The sequence below is a fragment of the Euprymna scolopes genome, chromosome 3 (genome assembly GCF_053919585.1).
Source record: "Euprymna scolopes isolate OS-2025 chromosome 3, ASM5391958v1, whole genome shotgun sequence".
NCBI classification, from domain to species: Eukaryota; Metazoa; Mollusca; class Cephalopoda; order Sepiida; family Sepiolidae; genus Euprymna; species Euprymna scolopes.
The window spans coordinates 84,017,331-84,042,822 of record NC_136484.1 but is presented as its reverse complement, the minus strand read 5'-3'; the positions used below and the strand labels follow the sequence as shown (position 1 = coordinate 84,042,822).

At 31.3% G+C, this 25,492-nt stretch overlaps 1 protein-coding gene across 4 annotated transcripts in view; it reads right to left on the bottom strand.

The window, feature by feature from the left end:
* LOC145256644 (cell cycle checkpoint protein RAD17-like) overlaps nt 1-25,492 on the bottom strand; it is a 113,237-nt gene that overhangs the window by 49,964 nt on the left and 37,781 nt on the right. For all 4 annotated transcript variants that reach the window (XM_080115591.1, XM_080115593.1, XM_080115592.1 and 1 more), the window contains 3 exons: nt 24,505-24,630; nt 12,775-12,844; nt 9,294-9,405 (listed from right to left, as the gene is read on the bottom strand). In XM_080115591.1, the coding sequence (XP_079971717.1) occupies nt 9,294-9,405; nt 12,775-12,844; nt 24,505-24,630 (308 nt within the window). The remainder of the gene's footprint in view (nt 1-9,293; nt 9,406-12,774; nt 12,845-24,504; nt 24,631-25,492) is intronic.

Here is a 25,492-nt window from a genome sequence, read left to right as displayed (position 1 = left end):
TCTTTAGAAAAAGTGGGCTAAATTATGGACCTCAACATTTCAAGAAATTTGGTAATTTTGTCACCATTTATTTATTTTTCAAGCTATTCTCATGAAATTTGATACTCTTATGTAAAATTGTGTGCTCTTTCTGATTATGCAGTCAAATCTGATGTATCTCTTTACCATAAGCCATGAATTATACATTAAGATGTACAAATTTCAATTTTTTTTAAACCAGTGCATTGTATCATACAGTGGGTGTCTATTCATGAACAAAACTAAGTATTATAGTGGTATTTAAATATAGCTTTATTGAAAGGTGGTATTTACCTGCCTCCCCACCAAAGGAGAGCTTAATCTGGGATGTAGCCATTGAATGCCCCAGGAGCATTCATGACTGGTATTTATCATTCCCCTCAAATTAGCAAGAAAAAATTGAAATAGCTTAAAATATTTCAATATTGGTATCTATAGAAAGAGCTTGATGAGCTAAGAAAGAATCTTTTTGAAATTTTTTAAATCTGATTAAAATTAAGGAAGTTATGGCTATTTTTGTGCCTCACACATTTGGATATTTTTCCCTCTTTAAGACCATATGCGTTTTGTCACATTTTTTACACTACTTTTTCCGTAAAAATGCTATATCTTTGTTAAAACACAAGATTAAGTAATGAAATTTACCATAAAAGTGTACTTTTGTGCAAGGAATCTGAATATGCTAATGAAAATCCCCTAAAAATTAATGGTTTCCAAATAATTTGCAGTAAATGCACATAAATATGCTGCAATTCCTTAAAAATGCCATGTATTCATTAAAAGAAAAGAAGTTAGAGAACTCAAAGCTGAATTGTGATGCATTATATGTACAAATAACTGAAATTGAAATCTAGGACTGTTTAAAAATGAATATATCACAATATTTCTTTGGTATTATTGTAGAGTAATACCTTTCATTAACCCCCACCCCACCCCATTTGACCACCTCTCCAAAATATACTATTTTACCTTTGTAAGCAATTACGTGTGAATACCTTTAAAAAACTTTAATGAAAGATGAACAAGTATTATTTTAGAATTTAATGTAAAACGATTCCCCATTTTGAGCTATTCTAGCATTTTAAAGCAGTTAACCATTTTTTTTTTCTATCGGAGATAAATCCTGGGCGCCCCCTTTTTTTTCCTAAAGACGATTATGTGTGGTTTTAAGAGGGTCTTTGTGCAATTATTAGAGAGTGGGGAAGTTGCCACTCTGATCTTGGGTTAATGATAGAGCTAAGGAAAATTATGTGTGAACACCCTAAAGACTTGATAGAAACAAAACAAAAACAATTTTAGAATTTAGAGTGGGGGTTAGTTTAACAAATTTAATGTAAAATAATTCACCATTTTGAGACCATTCTAGCGTTTTAGGACAGTTGATTAATTTATTTTTATGGGTGATAAATAGGTGCACTTTTCTTTGAGGAAGGATTTCTTTTTTCTTTTTTTTTTTAGACACTTATATGTAGCTTACCAAGGAACTTTGTTTGGTGAGGAGCTTGCCACTTAGACTTAGCGTTATTGTTAGGGCTAAAGAAGGTTTTAAGAGGAGAAGGCTTGCCACTCGTACCTAGGGTTAGAGGTAGGATTAAGGGAGTTTTTTTTGTTTTTTTTTAAAGGCGTTTGACCCCCCCCCCTCCCCATATTTACGGTTAGTGGGTCATAATTATTGGCTTTTGAAAATGTTATGCCTTAGATTTTGGACATCAAATCACTTTTAAATATGAAATTTATTTTTGTTTATTAGTCGTAATTCTTAAGGGGTGTGAAACTTAACAAGAATTACGACAAATAGACAAAAATGAATTTCATTTAAAACAAGTGACGTCACTAACAGAAAACATGACGTTTGGAAAACTTATTAAGTATTTTTGTCCACTTATTTAAATATCAAAAAACATTTTTTGCTAAAGCTAACAAATTGTTCACAAATTTTTGATAAATTTGGTTTTATTTTCAATTAAATTTCTTGTCCGAGTGACACATTATTTCGTTAAACTTTCCAGTTTAAGACGTTTTTTTTTTTTCGTTTTTTTTTCTCTACCTGGACTTCGGGCCAAGATCACAGTGTAGTATTCTGATGCTACACTTCGTCTTTTCTGTCCTCTGTCAGTGAGGGAGAAATCCTTCATGACTAAGACAATTTTTTTTGTTTGTTTCTATGCAGATTGACCCTCTTTGGGAAGCTGGATTTTCCTCACATTAAAAACTGACCTTGTGTCTAACTGTCCTCGTGGGGAGGCAAGTAAATAGGAACTTAACTAGAAACTGAGCACCTCCTACAAATATTTAAATATTGATTTTGAATTTTTTTTATATATATACTAGCATGGGCGCCCGGCGTGGCCCGGGTGTTTGGATGTGTATGTTGAGCAAAAAAAAAAAAAAAAAAGTGGTAATAGGAAGGCAGGCTCGAACCCATACCGCAAAGGAGGAAAAGAATGGGGTAAAACCTAATGATTATGCTGTTACAACCACCGCCAAACCGGAAGCAACATTTTTAAAAATTTAAGGCTAGACAATTTAAAGGAAAGGATAACTTGCAACAATATCGGCGCAAAAAGTGACCCCCCCCCTAGTTGAAAAGGAAGCTATTAATGTTTTTAGCCAATTTTTCGATATTTGTCGTATAAAAGATCGAACTTTAAAACAATACTGATCTTGGTAAAATCCGTCACCTCTATTGAAAGTTTAAGGCAGACATGCATACATACATACATTTATATATTGGTAACTAAAAACTTTCGACCCAAACTGATGAAAAAGCTTGCCCTATCTCTGAATACCCTTTATGTAAAATTTCAAATATTTAGACAAGAAATTGTCTGAGTAATTTGGAAGAGACCGCAGAGGTCAAATTTTTTTTAACTTTGACCCCTATTATGACCCCTTAAAATTTATTGTTTTGGGCTCAACTCAAGTCATTAAGTTAGATCCATGTCCAAGGAACCTTCAAGTGCGTAGACCCAAAATTGCCGGAGGAGTTTGGTAGAGTTCTCAAAGGTCAAATCATTGAACTTTGACCCCTTAATCGCCAAATTTCTGGCCAAAAACCGATCACCTCGATTTTCCCAAATCTCAGTAACCTGTATATCAAATTTCGAGTCTGTAGACTAAAAATTGACAGAGTTATTGTGTAGGGAAATGTACACAGGCACACACACAGGCACTTTCACTGTTATTTTTATATATATATAATTGGGTAGATTAGTGTCCATTTGATTATAATCCGCTGAAAAAAAATGTATAAAAAATTTTTTAAAAAAGACGAAAAAAATATATTGGGAGTGTGTGTGTTCTAATAATATGAGCTCCAATTAAATATGTTAAAGAACATTTTTTTTTATATTCATATTTTCATTTTTTAAAATTTTTAATTCGTTCTGAAATAAAAAACAAAACAAAAATAGTTTATTTACAGTAAAGTAATATCAGCGATATTAAAGCTGCTGCTGCTTCCACAAATCATTTTTAGATACTTTTTAAAAATAGAACGATTTTTCCAGGTATCATGATTTTAAATTGCTCAGTACCACAAGATGAAACCGGTTACATTTTTATTTTTAACGGATAATTGTAATAAAAAGATTGATTTATTTAACAGTGGGTGTCCGAAGAAATTTAAAAAAAAAATTTTCCAAACTCGTCATGTTAAAGTCTATTTTTTAACACAACAAAAAAATGAGCTATCAAAAGAATTTTGGACAACCGAATCTATTAAAAGTAATATCTCTTCTAGTTAATTTCCAAATTTCATGACAAAATTCTTTAGAGAAACGTATCACTGTTTACAAATCAGGGGGGGGGGAGGGGCGTTACAAAATCTTACCGAAAACGCCGTTTTATGAGGTTAACATTTTTAGCACTTTATTTGCTTAAAACTCTTAAAATATATAATATACATTATTATTTATTAATTTATTTGAAAGTATATTCATTTTCAAACAAAACGTTGGTATTTTGAGAACTTAAGATGCTTTGGTTTTTAAAATATGATAATTTAGCAGAACCCCCTTAAAATCCCTAATTATCCAAAGCGTTTTTATTGTCCGTGTGTATTGCTACTCAAATAAAAGAAAAATTGAGTAGATATGAATAAACCGAAGAAAATTTTTCATATAGATTTTGGATTTCTGTAAAAGATGGAAATTCCCATAGTTGACCAGAACTTATGCATTTTGGGACCAGTCCAATTTTCAATTTTGTAAATCCTCTCTATCTGGCCCAAAATATACACCTATTTTCTGAGATGCAACCATAAATCGTACTCTACATGAATCCTTGATGTAGCTTTCACAGTACCAGGATACCAGGAATCCTAATAAGCAACAACTATATATTCACCAGTTGGTAATTTTTGTCATTTCTATTCTGTTGTTTTACTGAAAATTCAACTATGTAAACAAAGAAATGGGAATCTTTTACCTTGTTTTCACCTTTACATTTAAAATGATTACTTTTATAGGTTTTATGGTATGCTGAAAACGAATATCACATTTAAATTTTCTGCAAATAAGTAATTTTCCAGATATTAAGCAATGTCATTTCTTATCTTATCACTGGTGGCTGTCTTGGTACACGCGAGCGCGCAAACGTAACCCTGAGAAACTATGCGTAAACACACGTACCAAGATGGCCACCAGTGATAACATAAGAAATGATATTGCTTAATATCTGGAAAGCTACTTATTTGCAGAAAATTTAAATGTGATATTCGTTTTCAGCATACCCAAAAATCCTTAAAAGGTAGTCATTTTAAAGAAAAATTTTAAGGTAGAGACAAGGTAAAAATTTACAAAATGCATCACAATGAAATTCTTTATCAAACCGCCTAATTATTATTATTATTTAGAGATCCTTAGTTAAAAAAAAAAACAGGTTTGTTTTACAGATTTAAAAGAATGGTCTTGAAAATGAGTTAAAAATAAATTCAAGTTTCACGCTATATTTGATTTAATTGTTAGGTGAAAGTGCAGAATAGTTAACAAAATACCCTTCCCCATGTTAAGAATGGGTTTCTAAATAATAACATTATTTCAGCATGGTAGCACAAGCACTTGTTATATATTTGTTTCTTTTTACCACTAAAAAACACAATTCTATTTTAAGTAAGAAGTTATAAATACAATGATAACAGAAACACATGTACTTAGTACATTTTGTTGTTTTTTAACGCTTTTAGTACATGTGTACTAAAAACGTTAAAAACAACAAAATAGTATTGTTTAGAAATCAAATTTGAAAAACTTGAAAATGAATTTTTCTAAATTGATAAACTCAGAATAAAAAATGAAAATGATTTTTCTGCTTTTGTTTTGAAGCAGTTTTTTTATTTTTAAGAGAATACAAACGAAACTCGTTAACGCGCTGACTTTAGTAAGCTGAGCGCTGGTCAGCGCATTAATGCATAGCGAGCCATTTTCCCCATTAAGCGGATTTGAATTTCTATAAAAGATAACATTTTAAAGAAATTTCCGTACAATTAATAATTATCAAATATTTACATATTATACATGAAAATAATTCTAAAATTATTATCTATATGAAAATGGATGATATATACCAATTTATCTTGTCAATTTTGAAGTATTCTTCATCAATTTTGCTCGGTCGTAACTTTGCTTCCTGTGGTTATAAAAATATAAATCAAAGTCCAGTAGAGATAGACTTCTTTGTTTATATAGCCCGTAAAATATCAGTCCTATCCAATCAAATTTGACTCCACACATGTGTATCCAAACATAACGTATGAAATGTAAACATTGAAAAAACAGTTTCCCTTTTTGCTGTCGTCATTTTTTACCATTTTTCATTTTTGACTTGGAGCATAAAAATATTGAACGCATAAAAGAAAAATAAATTAACATCATTGAAATGCTTATTCTATTCTCTTTCCAGCAATGTAATTCTTTTAAAAATAGACTCACAAATAAAAAAGATATGACTTGTTGAAGCACATTAGGTATGTAATATTGTTGATGTCCACGAAAACACCGCATACGCTTGTAATCCTACTCAGATAAATTGTAAGAATTTATAAACTTGAATAAAAATGACTGATAATTTACAAAAATCAGCCATCAGGTAGTGGCAGGTAGCATGATCATTTTGGATTTATGTGTGGCACCTGTAATTGTATTAGCAATACCAGACACCATAACGTTCAGCACTGAACAAAGCACACACTGCTACTTAATTTGACACTCATAATCTTTAAATCAGTAATAAGTACATTTCTCCTACCTCCATCAAAAAAAACTTTAATAACTGGATTCACAAAAATTTACCTTAAAATGGTATTTTAATATTTTTGTTGTGATTTTTATATTCCCTTAGAATATAAATTGTTATTTAAATCTGACTATTAACGACGAAACATACCAACATAGCATGGCCGCTCGCGGTAGATGACGTTTTGCAAATAAGTGGTCAGAGTGTGTTCACATAAATACTTGGAGCAGAAGTTATACACATCAACAACGTTTCTAGTTGTTTTAGCTAATTAGAGAAAAGAATTATCTTTGCTACAGAATTTGAACACAACACTTATGTCTTTCCAGTTAAAAGTTAGAATATCTCAAAGTATACGTTTTGTAGTACAAAGTAAAGATAGAAACTGTGTTCAAACGCTATTTAATTGCGAATATATTAATTTATTTTGTCCTAAAATTTTAAAAGAATTGGATAAAAACTTTTTATGCAGAGTAGATAAAAGTAGTGACAAACACATATAAGCATGAGAATTTTTGTGTGTCGTGACACGCAGAAAATAAAATCTGTAAACAAATCATTTGTCAACTAACTTACGAAAATAAAGCATTCATTTTTTTGTTTTTGTTATTTAGAAAACCCAAGTTTTTAAACATGGACAGGAAAAGAATATTTTTTTGAAAAAGAATAACTGACAATGAACATTGTTGTTTTTTTGGGGTTTTTTTTGTTCTTGGTTTTCGAGTCGCAAATAAAACATCTCAAAGTTAACACTTTGTAATACAAAGTAAAGATAGAAACTGTGTCCAAATGTTATTTAATAGCGAATATATTAATTCATTTTGTCCAAAATTTGAAAAGAATTGGATAAAATCTTTTTATGCACAAGTAGATAAAAGTAGTGACAACCACATGTAAATTATGAGAATTTTTGTGTGCTGAGACATGCACAAAAAATCTGTCAACAAATCATTTGTCAACTAACTTATGAACATAAAGTATTCATTTTTTATTATTATTTAGTAAACAAATTTTTAATTAGGGAAAGGAAAAGAATATTTAAAAAAAAAAAATTCTTTAAAAAATAATAACCAACAAATGACTACGCTTTTAAATGAGTTAAAATGCATAAACCACTTATCCAGTTAAGTAGAATAACTTTTATTGTTTTTTTTTTACAATCCACAGAAGTATGAAAAAGTGATCAAAAACAAATAACAATTAAATGTTACCAAAGGCAAGTTACTTTTCTATCTACCTCAATAAGTTTTTGGTGTTGTAAAAAAACAAGTAGTGTCGAGCATTACATGAGAACAAAAAAAAAAATGTCCGCAGTGTCATTTGAAGTCCCGACAATGACTTAAAGATAAAAAATTATACAAAATAGTGTTAGAAACTCACCCGATAATTGCCACGCGGTAACTTGAATCCGTTAAAATGAAATTTAATTATACTAATTAGTTTAATGTACTTGAAAATAATATAATAATAATCTGTACAAAATTTCATTTCATATGCTACAAGCCATATTTTGCTAATAATTTCTTTGAATCGTGTTGTGGTGGTCATCTAAGATTTCCTGGTTGCCAGCTTGGATTTTTCAGTGTAATGATGACAAATGATAATGTCCATCAGAATAATATTTTGCATGATAACCTCCCATTTTTTTAAACTGTTTTTTTTATGATACTTCTGCTTAAAGCCGTTAAAATGAAACTTAATTATGCTAATTAGTTTAATGTACTTGAAAACAATTTTGATCTGTAAAAATTTTTCCTCTAATTTGATATACTACAAGCCATCTTTGAATCATGTCATGGTGACCATTTTGGATTTCCGGTCGCCATCTTCAATTTTTCATGATGTGATAATGGCAAATGATAATGTCCATCAGAATAATACTTCCTATGATGATAAAGCCTTATTTTCCATTTTTCTTTAACTGTTTTTATGATGTTTCTACTTAAAGCTGTTAAAATGAAACTGGAATATGCTAATTAGTATGCAAGTTACCAAGTGAGATGGTCCTAAATAATATCAACTGAACCTTCATTGTATTATGATAATATGTTCAAATTTTTATCATATAATATCTTAAAAAGATCTGAAGATACAACTTTTTAAAGATGGATTAGTTGTAAATTGTGAAAATTTCCTACCATTTTCAGTCATAAGCTTATATGCATTTGAATAGAACTGACTTAAGGCAAAATTTCCAGTGAACCACACATTTTTAGATACTTTGAATGCTCATAATTTCAGTTCTAGTGGGCCGATTTTAAAAAACTAAAAATATTTCTTTGTTTTTTATGTTCTTTTCAATAATGCTTGATTTGAGTTTATTCAATCTAAAGAAAAAAATTGTGTAGCATTGCTAATTGTATTTCTATGTGTTCTTGTAGGAGAGAAAAATCTAGTCTGTTTTGTTTATATATAGATTAGTATTATTATTTAAAATAAATCTTATTTACAAAAAAATAGTTCACAATGTTCTAAATAGTTCATACTCTCAGTGGAAAAAATTCATAAGGGACAGTTTTCTGCCACCATTTTTCTCTTACTAAATTTGTAAGAAGTTGCGTTTAATGGACTTTATGCCTGTTAACCGAGAAATATAATGTACACTAAATACTTTTTTAACTTAACAAGTATAATATTTATGATATTTATAATAATTATGATAATAGTTCATAATAATAATTATGATAATAGTTCATAATAATAATTATGATAATAGTTCATAATAATAATTATAAAACAAAACAATGACCCAAATTTTACCAGGAAGAAACAATTGAGTAAATGTTATTTCAATATCTTAAATTATAATCATTTTTTCGTTTTGTCTCTAAACTGCATTGTTAAATATTTTGTGCAGACATATAAGATAATGGTCCTTTGTCATTAAAGGAAAAATTCTTTTAGACTGAGGCAATTTTAATTTTTGTTCCAATCCAAATACCCCCTTTTTAGGTATCTTGATTTTCTCAACATTAAAAAATGACCTTGTATCTAAATCTGAACTTGAAAGTAAATAGGAACATAAACGATAATCTATTTACCTTTTAAACAAAAAAATTGCAATGCATTTACAGCTCCACGGACATCTCCATTACTGGACATAGCAAGAGATTCTAAAGTCATCTTGGAAGGCACTGAAAACTTGTATGTTCCCTGAAAACAAAGACCGGAATGGCCAGATATTATAAAAATGAAGTTTCACTGGTTGACTGATTTTAAGTCAATTTCATAAGAATTTTGGATAAAACTCAAAAGATCTTTAAGATTTTGTGGTTATGGATTGTGATGATGCAAACAAAATAAAAATCATATTTACTTTCATCTAAGGGTGAACAATATCATGGAAGCAAGACAACTTTGTATTATAGGGATTACTATTCTCATTTTTGTTATTATATCTGCAATGTTTATATTATATATTTTATATATTATATTTTCATTTTTGTTATTATATCTGCAATGTTTATATTATATATTTTATATATTATATTCTCATTTTTGTTATTATATCTGCAATGTTTATATTATATATTTTATATATTATATTATATTTTCATTTTTGTTATTATATCTGCAATGTTTATATTATATATTTTATATATTATATTCTCATTTTTGTTATATCTGCAATGTTTATATTATATATTTTATATATTATATTTTCATTTTTGTTATTATATCTGCAATGTTTATATTATATATTTTATATATTATATTCTCATTTTTGTTATTATATCTGCAATGTTTATACTATATATTTTATATATTATATTCTTATTTTTGTTATTATATCTGCAATGTTTATATTATATATTTTATATATTTTCATTTTTGTTATTATATCTGCAATGTTTATATTATATTTTATATATTATATTTTCATTTTTGTTATATCTGCAATGTTAATATTATATATTTTATATATTATATTATATTTTCATTTTTGTTATTATATCTGCAATGTTTATACTATATATTTTATATATTATATTCTTATTTTTGTTATTATATCTGCAATGTTTATATTATATATTTTATATATTATATTCTCATTTTTGTTATTATATCTGCAATGTTTATATTATATTTTATATATTATATTTTCATTTTTGTTATATCTGCAATGTTAATATTATATATTTTATATATTTTATTCTCATTTTTGTTATTATATCTGCAATGTTTATATTATATATTTTATATATTATATTCTCATTTTTGTTATTATATCTGCAATGTTTATATTATATATTTTATATATTATATTCTCATTTTTGTTATTATATCTGCAATGTTTATATTATATATTTTATATATTATATTCTCATTTTTGTTATTATATCTGCAATGTTTATATTATATATTTTATATATTATATTCTTATTTTTGTTATTATATCTGCAATGTTTATATTATATATTTTATATATTATATTCTCATTTTTGTTATTATATCTGCAATGTTTATATTATATTTTATATATTATATTTTCATTTTTGTTATATCTGCAATGTTAATATTATATATTTTATATATTATATTCTCATTTTTGTTATTATATCTGCAATGTTTATATTATATATTTTATATATTATATTCTCATTTTTGTTATTATATCTGCAATTTTTATATTATATATTTTATATATTATATTATATTCTCATTTTTGTTATTATATCTGCAATTTTTATATTATATATTTTATATATTATATTCTCATTTTTGTTATTATATCTGCAATGTTTATATTATATATTTTATATATTATATTCTCATTTTTGTTATTATATCTGCAATTTTTATATTATATATTTTATATATTATATTATATTCTCATTTTTGTTATTATATCTGCAATTTTTATATTATATATTTTATATATTATATTATATTCTCATTTTTGTTATTATATCTGCAATTTTTATATTATATATTTTATATATTATATTATATTCTCATTTTTGTTATTATATCTGCAATGTTTCAACCAATGTAACCTTCAATCTTCTTCAATCTTTTAGAACGTAAAGATCTAATGGTTAAACTCAAAAACGTATGGAATTTAGAACTGAGCCATTTACTTAATGCACTGAAGGTAGATTAATCCTTCTTTAAATCATAATCAGATAAAAGTGTTAATTTTATGTTATTCTTAGTTATTATCACCTGTAGTTAAGGAGTAAACATTCAACTCCCAAAAGACTAGCGCATGACTGATTATTAATCAAAATTATGTTAACCTGTTATTCCATGTATGTATTCTGAAAGCTTTAAATATTGTCTTGTCCAGATGTGTATTAGTCCTACTTATTACTAAATGTAATATATATATATATATATATATATATATAAAATTTTAGTCATTTAATAAATTTTTTAAATTTATGACGTGAAATGGTAAAATTTCAAATCAAAAAAATTTTTTTTTTATTATTCTATGTAAGACAAAAAATAGAATACATTTGAAATATTATAACTCCTTATCCTATAGGATTTCGATGTCTTCAGAGGAGAGAATATATTAGCAAATAATTATAATGGTTTACACCTTATTTGCTAAAGTCAGTGAGACATGGAAAATCACAATTAAAAGTTTTTTTTTAAGTATTTAAATATCATAGAGTAAGGGAAGTTATTAAAAGGATATCGAAATTCACATCTAAATTGCATGGTAAAATCTGAAGTGAATGTCTTTGATAACAGTGAGGTAATGGGATCCAATCTGTATTTTGAGTAATCCACATCACAAGCTGAAGTAGGCATTTTCCGGGAAATTTTCTTTGTTTATATAATGAGTCCAGTAAATAAATTATTATATAGGTCTGGTGGATCTGTTTATTAATAAACATATAATTTTATATATTTAATATTTTTATATAATTATAGAACATGAGTTTCAAATTCCACTCCAAAATAATTTCAAATTGTTAATAAAATAAAATAAAACCACTTTCTGTAGACAGGCTAAGCAAATGAAATGAAGAGAAAATGAAAAATCAAAATTAAAAACTGAAAAATTAAAATTAAAATTAAAAATAAAAAAATAAAAAATGAAATGAATAAATAAATAAAAATTTAACTATTTCACGTCATAAATTTTAAAATTTATTGAATGACTAAAATTTGATTTATTTGCTCTATCTTGTATGTCGAGCAATTTTTATTTATTTTATGTATTCCTGTTCCTAATCTTGTTTTTTCTCGCTCACACGCCACTATTTCAAATTCGTAGCAATTAGATGAAAGTGCAGAATAGTTAAACACTGTTCACATATTAAGAATGATTTTGTCACCAAACATATACAACCTGAGTTGTTTGTTTTATTTGTTGATTGAAAGATTTATTTAAACAAAAAAATGGCGAGAAATCATTTTAATAAACGAATGTAGAGATCATGATTTTTTAAATGAGAAATTTTGGATGCTCCCCAACTAATTTCAACTAATTAAAAAAATTGAAATGAAAAAATTTGACTTTTTAATTGTTTTCATATTGGATTATTTAAAGGTATTTTGACTTGCCTTGGTAGATTCTTGATTTGCAATGCGTGTAAGAACTTTGGTTAGGATTGTCAGAGCAACAGGATTAAAACTATAAAAAGAAAAAAAAAAATGAATCAACAATAAAATGAAAATGTCTAATATGAGAAATCACGAAATATGATTTTAGATGAAGATTTGATAAATATGAGAAATTTCATCAAAACTTCCATGTCAGATTTTATTATTGATGTAATATGTAAAAATAGTTTTATTGGAAAATCTACGCAAAGTAAAATATGCAATCAAAACTTATATTTTATTAAAAACTTATGCTTTCCTTACTTCTTTGTTTACGAAGCCATCTTGCGGAAGTGACATCAAACAAATTTTAAGGTACGGATGACCAACGCTGTATATAATATAGTTTTTTTTTTTAAAGCAAATATAAAAATAAAAGTTTTATTCAAACAGTTTTTATTTGAACTTTTATAACAACATTTTAAGCTTTTTAATAAAAATATGTTTATGAACTGTTTTTTGTAGTCAAACATCAGGTGTTGGTAATGTTTTTTACATCAAACATAAAAATATAATTGTTATAAAAAATATTTGTGAACTGTTTTTTTTTTCCAATGAGATTTTGTTTAAAAATATTTATGAAATGTGTTTTTTTAATATATTTATCAACATATTATTGTAAAAAAAACAAAACAATTCATAAATATAAAAAATATAAAAAAAGAAAAAACAGTCCATAAATATTTTATAACAGTTCTATTTTTATGTTTGATGTGAAAAAACATTACCAACACCTGATGTTTTATTATAAAAAACATTTCATAAACATTTTTATTAAAAAGCTTAAATTTTTGTTATAATATATAGAAAGATACAATAAATATACCCACAACCTTCCACCGTTACAAGCTGGTGACACCATGGCCATCCAAAATCCAGTCAATCGCAGATGGAACACAACGGGCAAAATCATCAGTTCCCTACCAGATCGACAATACCGAATCAGGGTTAACGGATCCAGAAGGATCACATTTAGGAACCGCCGTTTCCTCAGAAAATGCGAACTCAAGCCTGCAACAACCCCAATACCAAGTGCAACACTAGGACCAACAATTCCCTCAAGCGATACTACATTCTTGCATCTCCCACTGTCTCCCTGTAATAGCACATACACAGCAACCAAACCCCAACAACAAACCACACATATATCCCCATGCTTTCGACCATCAGCACTTTCCCCGAGCTCTTTCTAGGTTACTACCACACAACAAACTAGGCCTAAAAGAGAGATACACCTCTCATACAACCCAGCCTACTCGTGGGGGGGGGGGAAGAGGGGAGATGTAGAATAATCAAAAGAACTGTAGTAGTCAATAACACACAACAACAACAACAATAATAATAATAGCAGCAACACTTACCAAGGGTCCAGCTTATGCGCAAGACTGACACCAGATTGAGCTGAACTGAGGGCTTGTATTTATGTACAAGCATATCCAATCAGGTGATTCAGCCAATCATAATCCAAAGAATAGACTGGCCCATGTGCGCACAATGGAATCTCCCATTGTGCCATAAATAGTTCTCCTCTTTCATGAGAGGTAACTTTAGTCTTTGCCAAGTTATCCACAACTTGAACGCTGACTGAAAGTCCACTACACAATCCAATAGTATTTAATATTTTTATTGTTATTTTTTATATTTCAAGCGGACCTCCGCTCTTGGTCACAAAAAGCATCGAAATGAAAAAGAAAAAGAAAAACGTTGAAAGAACTGGATATTTGTAGCGTGGACAGCGTTCATTCCTAGCAATCATGTTCGAAAAAGTTCACGTGAATCATTTTAGCCGTTCATGGAAGAAGATTGTGTTTTTCTAAATATTTTTTTAATGTTGCAACGTAAAAGGGTTTAATTTCAACGGCAAAAATGAGACGCAATTGATTTCAATATGTATAATGGAATAGAAATGAAATTGTTGAACGGTAAAAATAATGTAATCATTAGTTATGAATAATAATAATAAAACTACTGAAGAGGGCAGTTAGAGAAGATGTCGGCTTTTTTAATGGTGAGTAAATTCCGTCTCTCCCTCAATAACAATGGGACAAACATAGATAAATAAATAAATGAATAATAATAATAATAATAATAATAATAATAATAATAATAATAAAATTAATATTAGTTAATTAAATGAGAATACAAATAGTCTTGGTCCTGAAGGAAAATTGTCTCAGACCTGAAGGAATTCTCATACACAGACCGAGGATAATATCAGAACAGGTAATTAAATGTATGTGCTTTTGGCTCAAAAGTCACTCTGTGTGTATTGATAATAAAGACAATATTTATAAAATATCAATAATAATAATAATAATATAAATAATAATATTTATATTTAAACCATAGACCAATAGTAGCTTTTACATAAAAAACATGTGCATAAGAGTATAGATATATATATGCATGCACAATTAACCTCAATATATACGCATACATACCAATACATAGTCATATTCAACGACCATATGTATATAATATATGCACCCCACATACATATAATGCATATACAAATAATAATATGTATAAACAGAAATGCACGCATGCACACACATACAAGCATATATATCCATACACATGTATATGCATACAATGACATGTACAGGTCCAGGCATGCATACGTGCACCCATATGCATACATACATGCATGCACACATACCCATATGCGCACATGTACACACATACCATATATACACATACACATGAATATATATATATATATATATATATACACACACATATAGAATATACAAATACACATACATACATATACAAATATATAAGCATAAAACAAAATACAAGAGCATGTAAGGCAGCATAAAGATGTGCACATCAACATAATTATGCATTACATGGACAGGAACGTACATACACATATATACACACATATATACAAAAAATATAAAACCATATCTCTACAGATATATGTATACACATCCTCATATAAACACATACATAGGCACATATGCACATACTTATATAGTCAAACACAAATATCAATTACTATTTAAAGACATATATAAAATAAAGTGAGTGAATAAGTAGGGATATGAAGTAAACATATATATATATATATATATATATATATATATGTAACACTAAAGAGAGGCCACATCAGACCTGTAGGGTTGATGTGACGTTTCTTTTAGTTAAAAGTAATTTTTTGTTCCCGGACGATAATCGGGTTGAAGGAATAAAAATTATTATTAATTTTTATTTGTGAATAAATTCTGAGCTAAGTCTGTTGTTGAAATGGCGGCGGCAAGAGTGCCTTTGTAGCGAAAAGTTGAATCACATTCTAGACTTCAAAAGCGAAAAAGAATGCATAAAATATTTTTGATCTACGATGGCCGGAATCATAGTGGTACAGTAGCCGGAGGGGTGGGGATTTCACACCCGCAATTGGCAAAACTATGAGCCAAAGTTGACCTGTGAATTTGACAAGTTGAAAAGTCGGGTTGTTTTTGATCTAAGAGAAACACACGCAGTGACTCGGCATTATGTTTAGAACAAAGAAGAGGAAAAAAAATGAATTGTCCGAAATTTCAAAACAATAAAATAACGTATCGAGAATTGTCATTTGGTGAATCAGGTCGAACGAAAATTGAGTTATGAAATATTTTTGCTCGGATGGGAAAATGTGTTGTCCGATAAGTTCAAAGCGACAAATGCATCTTGGTCTTTTGACGTAAACAAAATGTCTGATATAATAGAATGGCCGACAACCAGAACTTAATTCAAAGATAAACTAAAATTCCTTTGAATTATCAAAGCGAAAAGTGAGATCAATAGATAATTTTAAAACAAATAAAATCGCGTGATTTGCTTTAAGTCAAAGGAAAAATAATTTTCCTGGATATGGAAAAAATTCCATTAGTAAGCCAGGGAGGAGTTAATTAATACAACGTGTAAGTTGGGCGTTAATAAAGGGAGGAGTCAATCCAATTTTGGAAATGGACCAATGAAAAAGGGCCCTGTCGAAGTATAATCAACCAATGAGAAAAGGCCCCGTCGAATTATAATCAAGCAATTTGATTGGTCGATGACGAACATGGGTGTCGTCATCATTCCATAATTGTATTATAAAAGAAATGAAAAATCAGAGATTAAGTCAGAAGGAAAAGAGTAAGAGAGAACAGAAGAACAGAAGAAGAGAGATAAGTCTCGGCAGAATCACCTCTCTCTCTCTCCCCCTCGCTTGTTGCCTGATAACTCAACGCTTATAATGTGTAGATTACTTAACGAGAATTACGCAAAGTCCGCGATACCGACCAGGTATTTCAACAACAGAAGCTCAGTTGTAGAACTAACTGCTTGCTTGAATTAATTGTCAACTCTATGTATATGCTGTAAATACTTCTTTTATGAATTTCCGAAATATATATTATATTAACTAACTGTACCGACCAGGGTGCAGATCATAACTGGGCAGCGATCAGAGGTCAAGGGCATGTAAGGACCACGTTACCAAGGTCACATATATATATATATATATAGGAAAATGGTGTATATATAGGAAAATGGTGCAGATAGACGATTAGGTATAATGAAAATAATAGTAGTAATAATAATAATAATAATAACAGTAATAATAATAAAAATAATAATGAAGATAAATAAAGTAATAATAAGAATAACAAGAGAATAATGCATGTGTTAGCTATAAAACGAAAAGATGTAATATACATATTGAAATCAATATAGAACAAGAACAGGTTAATACATACGTATAAGTATATATGTATGAGTAGGTGATTGTGTTACCTAATTATTTTTTGAAGTATTTGTAGAATTTAAGTTGGCCAAGGTCTGTGTTAAGACCTGTCTTATGAGTGTTTAGTCAGATGATCCATTGTATTTCTTTTTGTTTTCGTATTATTGTTGATGGGAAATTTGAGTCTATTAGGAAGCATCTAATATTGTCTATAGTGTGTCCAGGTAAATTGAAGTGGTTTGCTAGTGGGGTGAGGGATTTTTGTCTGATTGTCGTCTTATGATTGTTTAGGCGGATTCGAAAACGTGTCAGAGTTTCGCCAATATATCCTCCATTGTTGCAAATGAAGCAGTATATGTAATATATCACATTAGAACTGTCACATGTTAGACGCAGTGGTTTTATGCATAAAATTACAACGCACCTAAAAAAAACTTACAACAACCTAAAAAATAACTCCACTATTAAGTCTATATTTCACCTTCCACCAATTAATGTGATCAAACAACCACCCAATCTCTCAGCCATACTCACCTGCAAACGCACACAGGACACACAACAAAATGGCAATTATAGATGCAATAATCCGCGATGCCTTATATGCATACACCTAAATATCACACCACTATTCAATATACCTGAATGTAACACTCACATAAAACCGCTGCATCTAACATGTGACAGTTATGCTCGTAATGGATGTAACTCATCACAACGGCATTTTTTGATGCTCATCGACATGTGCCTAGCGGGAATAGAATTATTGAGAGAAACTACAGGACCATCAAAACCATTGCAGCTAGGAAGGAGTGTACAATGCCCGAGGCGGTCTATTGGTATAACACCACCCCTAAGGACGACATTTCACCCTCTACTGCGCCAGCCAAAGTACCATGTCAGGGTGAGAGGCATGGAGACCAGCCCACTGCCCGAGCCGGAGGCGATGAGAGAGAGTATCAAAGAGGGAGATGTCGTCTGGGTTAAGAACTCCCGCTGCAAGTGCACCACACGCTACAGAACCGGGCGTGTTACTGAGGTGATCAGCCCGCACTCGGTGCGGGTTGACGGAGTGCCCCATCACATCAAGGATCTTCGATCAACACAAGCGCAGCTGCCATTCAGCGATGAGAGCGAGACTGGATCAGAGACCAGTGCACCATCATTCTGGGTTATGCCAAAGTCATCGGAAAGCGACCCTGAGATTAGCAGCCTTAGGTTCACCGATCCTGAAACCGAGGACGAAAGCATATGCGATGACGAAGCCCCCGGTCCCCCTCTCCAAAGAAGCACCCGAAGAAAAAGGCCACCACGTCCCTTCCCTCTCTGTGATGATATCAGGGAGGAGTGTGGCGAAAATTGTGGGAACACAGGCTTACCTCTTAAACGGCCTCAGTGTGCGCTTTGCCGACGCAGCGTTATGATGCTGAAAAGGGTCCAAGATGGCGCCTGCGGCCTTATATAACAATGCAGTCTCGCAGAATGTTAATTTAGAGGACTCTGTCCTTTATAAAAACAGGCCACTGGAGCAGATGGGACTGAGGTGAAAACGAGTCTACAGAAAGTACTGACGGACGACAACGATGCTGCTGCAGTGAGCTGAGGTTTTGTGTACTCTTCTTTTTCTTTGCAACAACAGCAAGATATCACGGTTTCTGGACATACAGTTTACTCATGAAAAAGGAATTATTAAAATGAGTCAATCGAGGTACATTGATAACATTCTATTAAAGTTTGGAATGCAAGAAACACTCTACCCTGGTCGGAAATAATATCAATAAAAATAGACACAGAATCTGAAATAATTGATGATAAACTATACCGAAAAATAATAGAAAGTCTTATATACTTAATGACTGCTATGAGACCTGACATATGTTACACAGTAACAAAACTATCACAAAAATTATGAAGACTGACAATGAAGGATTTAAACAGAGCTAAACAAGTCCTTTGTGATTTGAAACAAAATAAAGAACATAATTTAGTATTCAGAAAATCAACAAGTCCCCTAAAATTAAAGGGGTATTCAGATTCAGATTGAGGAAACGAAGATCGAAAAAGTTTAACTGGATATTGTTTTAGACGATCAAAAAATGGGCCTATTATTTCATGGAAATCTAAAAAGCAGCAGATTGTATCTCTCTCTACTTGTGAGGCAGAATTTATTGCGCTTACACATTCTGCACATAAAGCTATTCTAAAGATTGTTTTAGAACAAGAATTAACTAAAATTCCGATAGTAATTAACTGTGATAATCAAGCCAGCATAGTCTTAGCACAGAACACAGTAATTCTCCAAAGATCTAAGCATAAATATCATTTCATACCTTTTCATGTACTACAAAAAAAAATTCTTCATTTATATTTCTTTCTTACTTTCCCTCTCTGCCCTGCTTCAGGCATGTCTGTTGACCTAGTCCACAAATCCCAAAACACCATCATGAAAAGTCTCAATAAAAAACACACGATTAAACCCGAATTTCCAACTTCTAACGTAGACCCCCACTACCAGGTCTCCTTCTCTAACATCAGGGGTCTACGTTCTAATCTTCCAGAGGTTGAAACCCGATTACAGGAGACTAAACCAGACATATTATTTCCAAGTGAAACTGGCATTGGACAGACCATTTCCCTAGATGAGTTTGTAATTAAAGGATACTCTAATTTAACTTCCAAATCTGACCCCCAAGATCGCCATAGGCATGGAATATGTGCCTATATTAAAGATGGTTTTCCATGTGGTAGGGACATCTCCAAAGAAGATCCTAACTTATCCTATATATGTGCTTCTGGGTTGCACTTGCTCACACTACTGCATTTATATTTGCTCTCTATCGTCCCCACAACAGCGGACTTACTATCTTTAAAAGCATATCTGAGAAAATTGACCACGCTCTATCTGCTTAGCCTTCAGCTAATATTCATGTCTGTGGAGACTTCAATGTTCACAATGTGGAATGGTTAACTCACTCAAACAAGACTGATGATGAGGGGATGTTCTGTCATGATTTCTCCATTTCTTATGACCTCACTTAGATTGTTCATGAACCCACCAGTGTTCCCAATACTGATGGCCAGTATGCAAGTCTCCTAGACCTCTTTCTCACAACTTGCCCTGAACTGTGTTGAGCTTTTGTTCTGTCTCCACTTGGATCTTCCGACCACTCAGTTGTATCAGTTAAGATAAAAATAAAATGTAATAAGTCCGCAGATGTACCTCTCTATCGTATAGTATATCGATACTCTATGGCTGACTGGGATAGCCTCTGCACATTTATATCAGATCTACCTCTGCATTCCATGTTTAAAAAGGATGTGTCTTCTATAGTATCAAGCCTGACAGAATGGTTAATTGTAGGTATAGACCGTTTCATACTCTAAAAAAAATTCCAGCAAAAATCTAACAGCCAGCCGTGGTTCTCTCCGGAATGTGCTGCTGCCATTGCGCATAGAAATCACTTTTTCCATTGCTTCCAATGTAATAGATGTACTGAGACTAAAGCCACTTTCAGAACTGCCAGCAACCACTGTAAAAAAGTAATAAAGAACGCAAGAGAGTTGTATGCTCAATCCGTCAAGTCAAAAGTAGCTGAGCAGCGGCTTGGTTCCCACCAGTTTTGGCAAATAGCAAACAGAATCTTGAACAGAAGCATGTGCTCTATCCCAACTCTCATAAATGGACCTGAGGTAATCTCGTCAGCATCAGACAAAGCCAAACTCTTTGCCAAGAACTTTGCAACTAATTCTAACCTTTACGACCAAGGCTGTCAACCTCCAATATTTCCTCCTGTATCAGAAAACATGCTATGTGATATACAAATATCTGTATATGATGTTACCAAGCTAATCAAAAACCTTGATTCCAGACGGTATTCCAATTATAGTACTCAAAAGATTTCAACCAGAACTTGCGCCCATCCTTACAAAACTGTTTAAACGTTGTCTTAAGGAGAATTGCTTCCCGTCACCTTGGAAAATCTCATCAGTATGCCCCATATTTAAGAATTTAGGTGATCACACATCTCCCTCACAGTACAGGCCAATAAGTCTCCTGTGCGTCATGAGTAAGTTGCTGGAATCTGTGTTAAATAGAGAAGTAATCAACCATCTTAGCAAAAATAACCTTCTTAGTGACATGCAATATGGTTTCCGTTCTGCTAGATCTACAGATGTGCTTACAGTTATATCTCATAGGATTAGTGAATCTCTCGACAGAGGCTACCTTTCTAGGGCAATTGTTCTCCATCCTTGAACATACCTGGCTCTTATATAGATAGAAAATTGCATCAGTAATGAGATATCTACTGGATCGATAGAAGGATCCCACCATTTTTCCAGCGGCCTTGGCAACGGATTTAATGTATGTGTTCCATTTAAGATCAGGAGTAAAGGTCAAGCCCAGAAGCTTGCTAAAACATGAGGCCTCCCCAAGACAAGAGCCATTCATTTCAATTGATGCCAGATGGGGATCAGCGCGTTAATGATGTAAAGATAAAAGCTTGGTTGCATTAAAAGTAACAAGCCACCTCTTTCCCCATTGTACCACTTGCTCAAGATCAGAGAGAACTTGGTCGTTTACGGTCTTAGATGTGCTACCATAGATAGTAGTGTCATCAGTATAAATGTCTACAGATGATGTAAGGATGTTATTTGGAAGATCATTAATATAGATCAGGAAGAGAGTTGGGCCCAGGATAGACCCCTGAGGGACTCCAGCATTAATACTGTGCTTCTAATTTCTGCCCATCAAACACTACTGTTATGAACCTATCAGAGAGAAGTGATTTAATAATTGAGAAGACATTTCCAGCTATACCGTAGCTGGAGATCTTGTGAAGTAAACCTTTATGCCATACTCTATCAAAGGCCTTTGATATGTCAAGAGCAATTGCCTTAGAAAGGGTATACTATAAAGAAAGCTGAAGTGAAGTTTGTAAATGTACAGTGCCGCAGCTGCCCATCAGCTGAATGTTTGCAAAATTCGATGGAGATAAATGGACAGTAAGACGAAAATGGAAGGGAGAGAATACATTTTACAGAATAGAGTGCAGTATTATAAGAATTCTCTGGAAAGTGAGAAAAATTTAGAATTTGAGAAAGAGATGAAAAGATGGATATTGGACTGTATTCTTTTACCATGGAAGAGAGAAAGGTGTGTTACCATTGATGGCAGTGTTTCAGGCCACAAAAGGGTAAGTCAGGCCAGTTTCGTGAGTTGAACCCTTTTATGGCGTGTCATACAGGGAGCGACATAATAGATGTGTATGATGAAAAGATGTGGCAGGGGAACTATGGCAGTACCAGCTGGTCTGTTATAAAGGAAAAACATATTGCCTAACACGGTTAGGATTCAGACTTAATGTTGCACCAAAGATTATGGTAGAAAACGAAAGAGGCCACCGATTCATACATCGATGATATAATGGCGGATGTAACAAAGATATTGACAAAAGAAGTTGAGCAACATTTGAAAGGATCTGGGCTAGCAGTTAAATCACCAGAATCCCTGGATGGAGGAGCGGCACTGGGCCTTAAGTTTATGAAAAATAGGATGAGAGGATTGATGTTCAGGAGAGGCAATGAGATTCTAGAAATGAGAGGAGAAATTAGTAGGCGGGAGTTATTTTCTATGGGAAATTGTTTGGGCACTATTGCTGAATGGCTGCGATTGGAATAAGATCAAGTAGACGGGGATGGCAAAGTTGATTGCAAAACCATCAAAGTGATGCAAGAGATTCTAACTGAGGTAAAAAAAAGAGGACCCTGTTATTGGAGCTTGGCACATACCTGAAACGAGCATAAGAGTGGTGTGATGCGAGCACTATTGCAACAGGCATGATCGTGGAGATTGGCGGTATGGTGGCGGAAAATGCAACACGGTTGAGGAAAAATAATGATTATAATCATATTAATGTGGCTGAATTAGATACCATTCTAATGGGCATCAATTTAGCTATAAAATAAGGAATGAGATATCAAAATAAGAACCCATTCAGCCACTGTATTCAGTGGAAGAGAGTGGAAGAATATGAACAAAAGGTGCTGGAGAAATGAAAGTGAAGATTAGAAATGCTTGGAAAGTTAATATCTGAATTTGAACTGCAAATAAAAGCAATGTTTGTGCCTTCAGAGAAGCCACATTCTGGTACAACATGGCTCCTAAGGTTGGACAGAGAGAGGACACAGTGCCACATAGATTAATTTTTTATTATGAATGGAAGCACCTAAGAGATATGTCCCCAGAAATTGATAAGCAAGGACCAACCAGAATTCAAATAGGTTTGGGTGAAACGTTCTAATGTACGATACACTGGTGAAGAGGGGTGATTATGGGAGTGCAATCCCCTAACAACTTGAGTGTTGATGGAATGTTACAACATATTTTAGACTTAAGACACGTGATCCATGTAGATGATGAGGATACTGGTGCTGAGCCAGAGAGTAATGGAGGTGAACCGGTGACGATGCAAAGACTGCAGAGAGAACACAATGTGCCAATCTAGGTACAGGATTATATGTGAAATGATCTTTAATGATCATGGGAGCGTGTAGTCTAAAATGGAATTAAAAACAAAAATTAAAGCCGCAAGGAGCAAATCCAAGACCTTTCAGTTGCAGATCGGGAGTCTGCCAATGGGCTAGATCCATCCTGTACTCAGCGATAGTTGGGTTTTGCCTGACGGCTATAGAAAACGGGCTGATAGGTCATTCCGTATGAGTTGAGGAGGATTGCTCTGGTTGCACGTTGCTACGTTTGTGCTCAGGATCATGTTCTCTCAATTTGACAGTGTTACTCGGGATCATGTTCATTTAATTTGATGGTATTTTTTTGGCAGACGGGAGTTCTTTCAGATGTGCGTTGGATGTTCATAATAGCAATGTATTTAATCACATTATACACATAATCATATTATACACATGCATATAGTAAAAAAAATTAAAATTGACACCTTAAAAAAGTGTAAAATAAATTTTACCTTATATGATGAATGTTTAACTCATCCTGAAAGTCTTTGGGAAAAAGCAGTCTTTCGTTTGAATTTCCATGTGTTGAATCACTGATAATAAACACCAGAGGTTTACTTCCTGTAAGCACATATTTTCTAAAATAGAAAAAGATTGTAAGATTAGTCTGCATTAACCATAAAATTTATTTAAATAAGAATGAACACTTGTAATTTACATTATTTCCAAATGAAAATCCCAGAATACTTTTTTTTTTTTTTTTAATTTCAAGTTAATGAATCAGAAATGTGTTTATATATTTGTGTATTGCTTTCTGCCAATTTAACATGATGTATCCATAGACAAAAGTGTGAGGTATTTCTTCACAGACAGACACCAATGTGCATTTCAGAGCTTTTTATTTTTTTATCAGTTTTACAAATATGATTTAGGAAAGTTTCTTAAACTATAAGCATCTTTCATTGGGAACTACAGAAACTCTAAATATCAATTGAATAAAAAATATTCAAATATTATAAATAAACTGTACAAAGCGCACTCATTTTCTAACATGACTCAAAGTTACATATTTTCTGGCAGCACCAGAATGTCATGTTTGACTACAGAGAATAAAAGCTTTCTATAGAATTTCTGAGATAAAAATCTATTTAGTCAACCATAGTCAATCAAAAGCTTTCTCCAACTAGATTGCTTTTACATCCTCTTTTTTACCTCATTCTCCCTAAAACAGATTAATTTTAATTTTATCTGATATATCACCTAAAATAAGAGCACTTCTTTCTTAATGGTAAATGTCTTTTTCTCCTCTATAAAGTACATGTTTATTCAGGTTTTATTCCATTTCATTTAATATTTATTATTATCTTATAATTCTTTCATATTTTTATTAAAATCTATTGTCATTGTATATTTTTCCAAATACTTATGAAATTTACTTTGACTTTCATTTTTTCAGGTTTCATCAACTGTGACTTTTTTGATATTTTACACTTTTTTCTG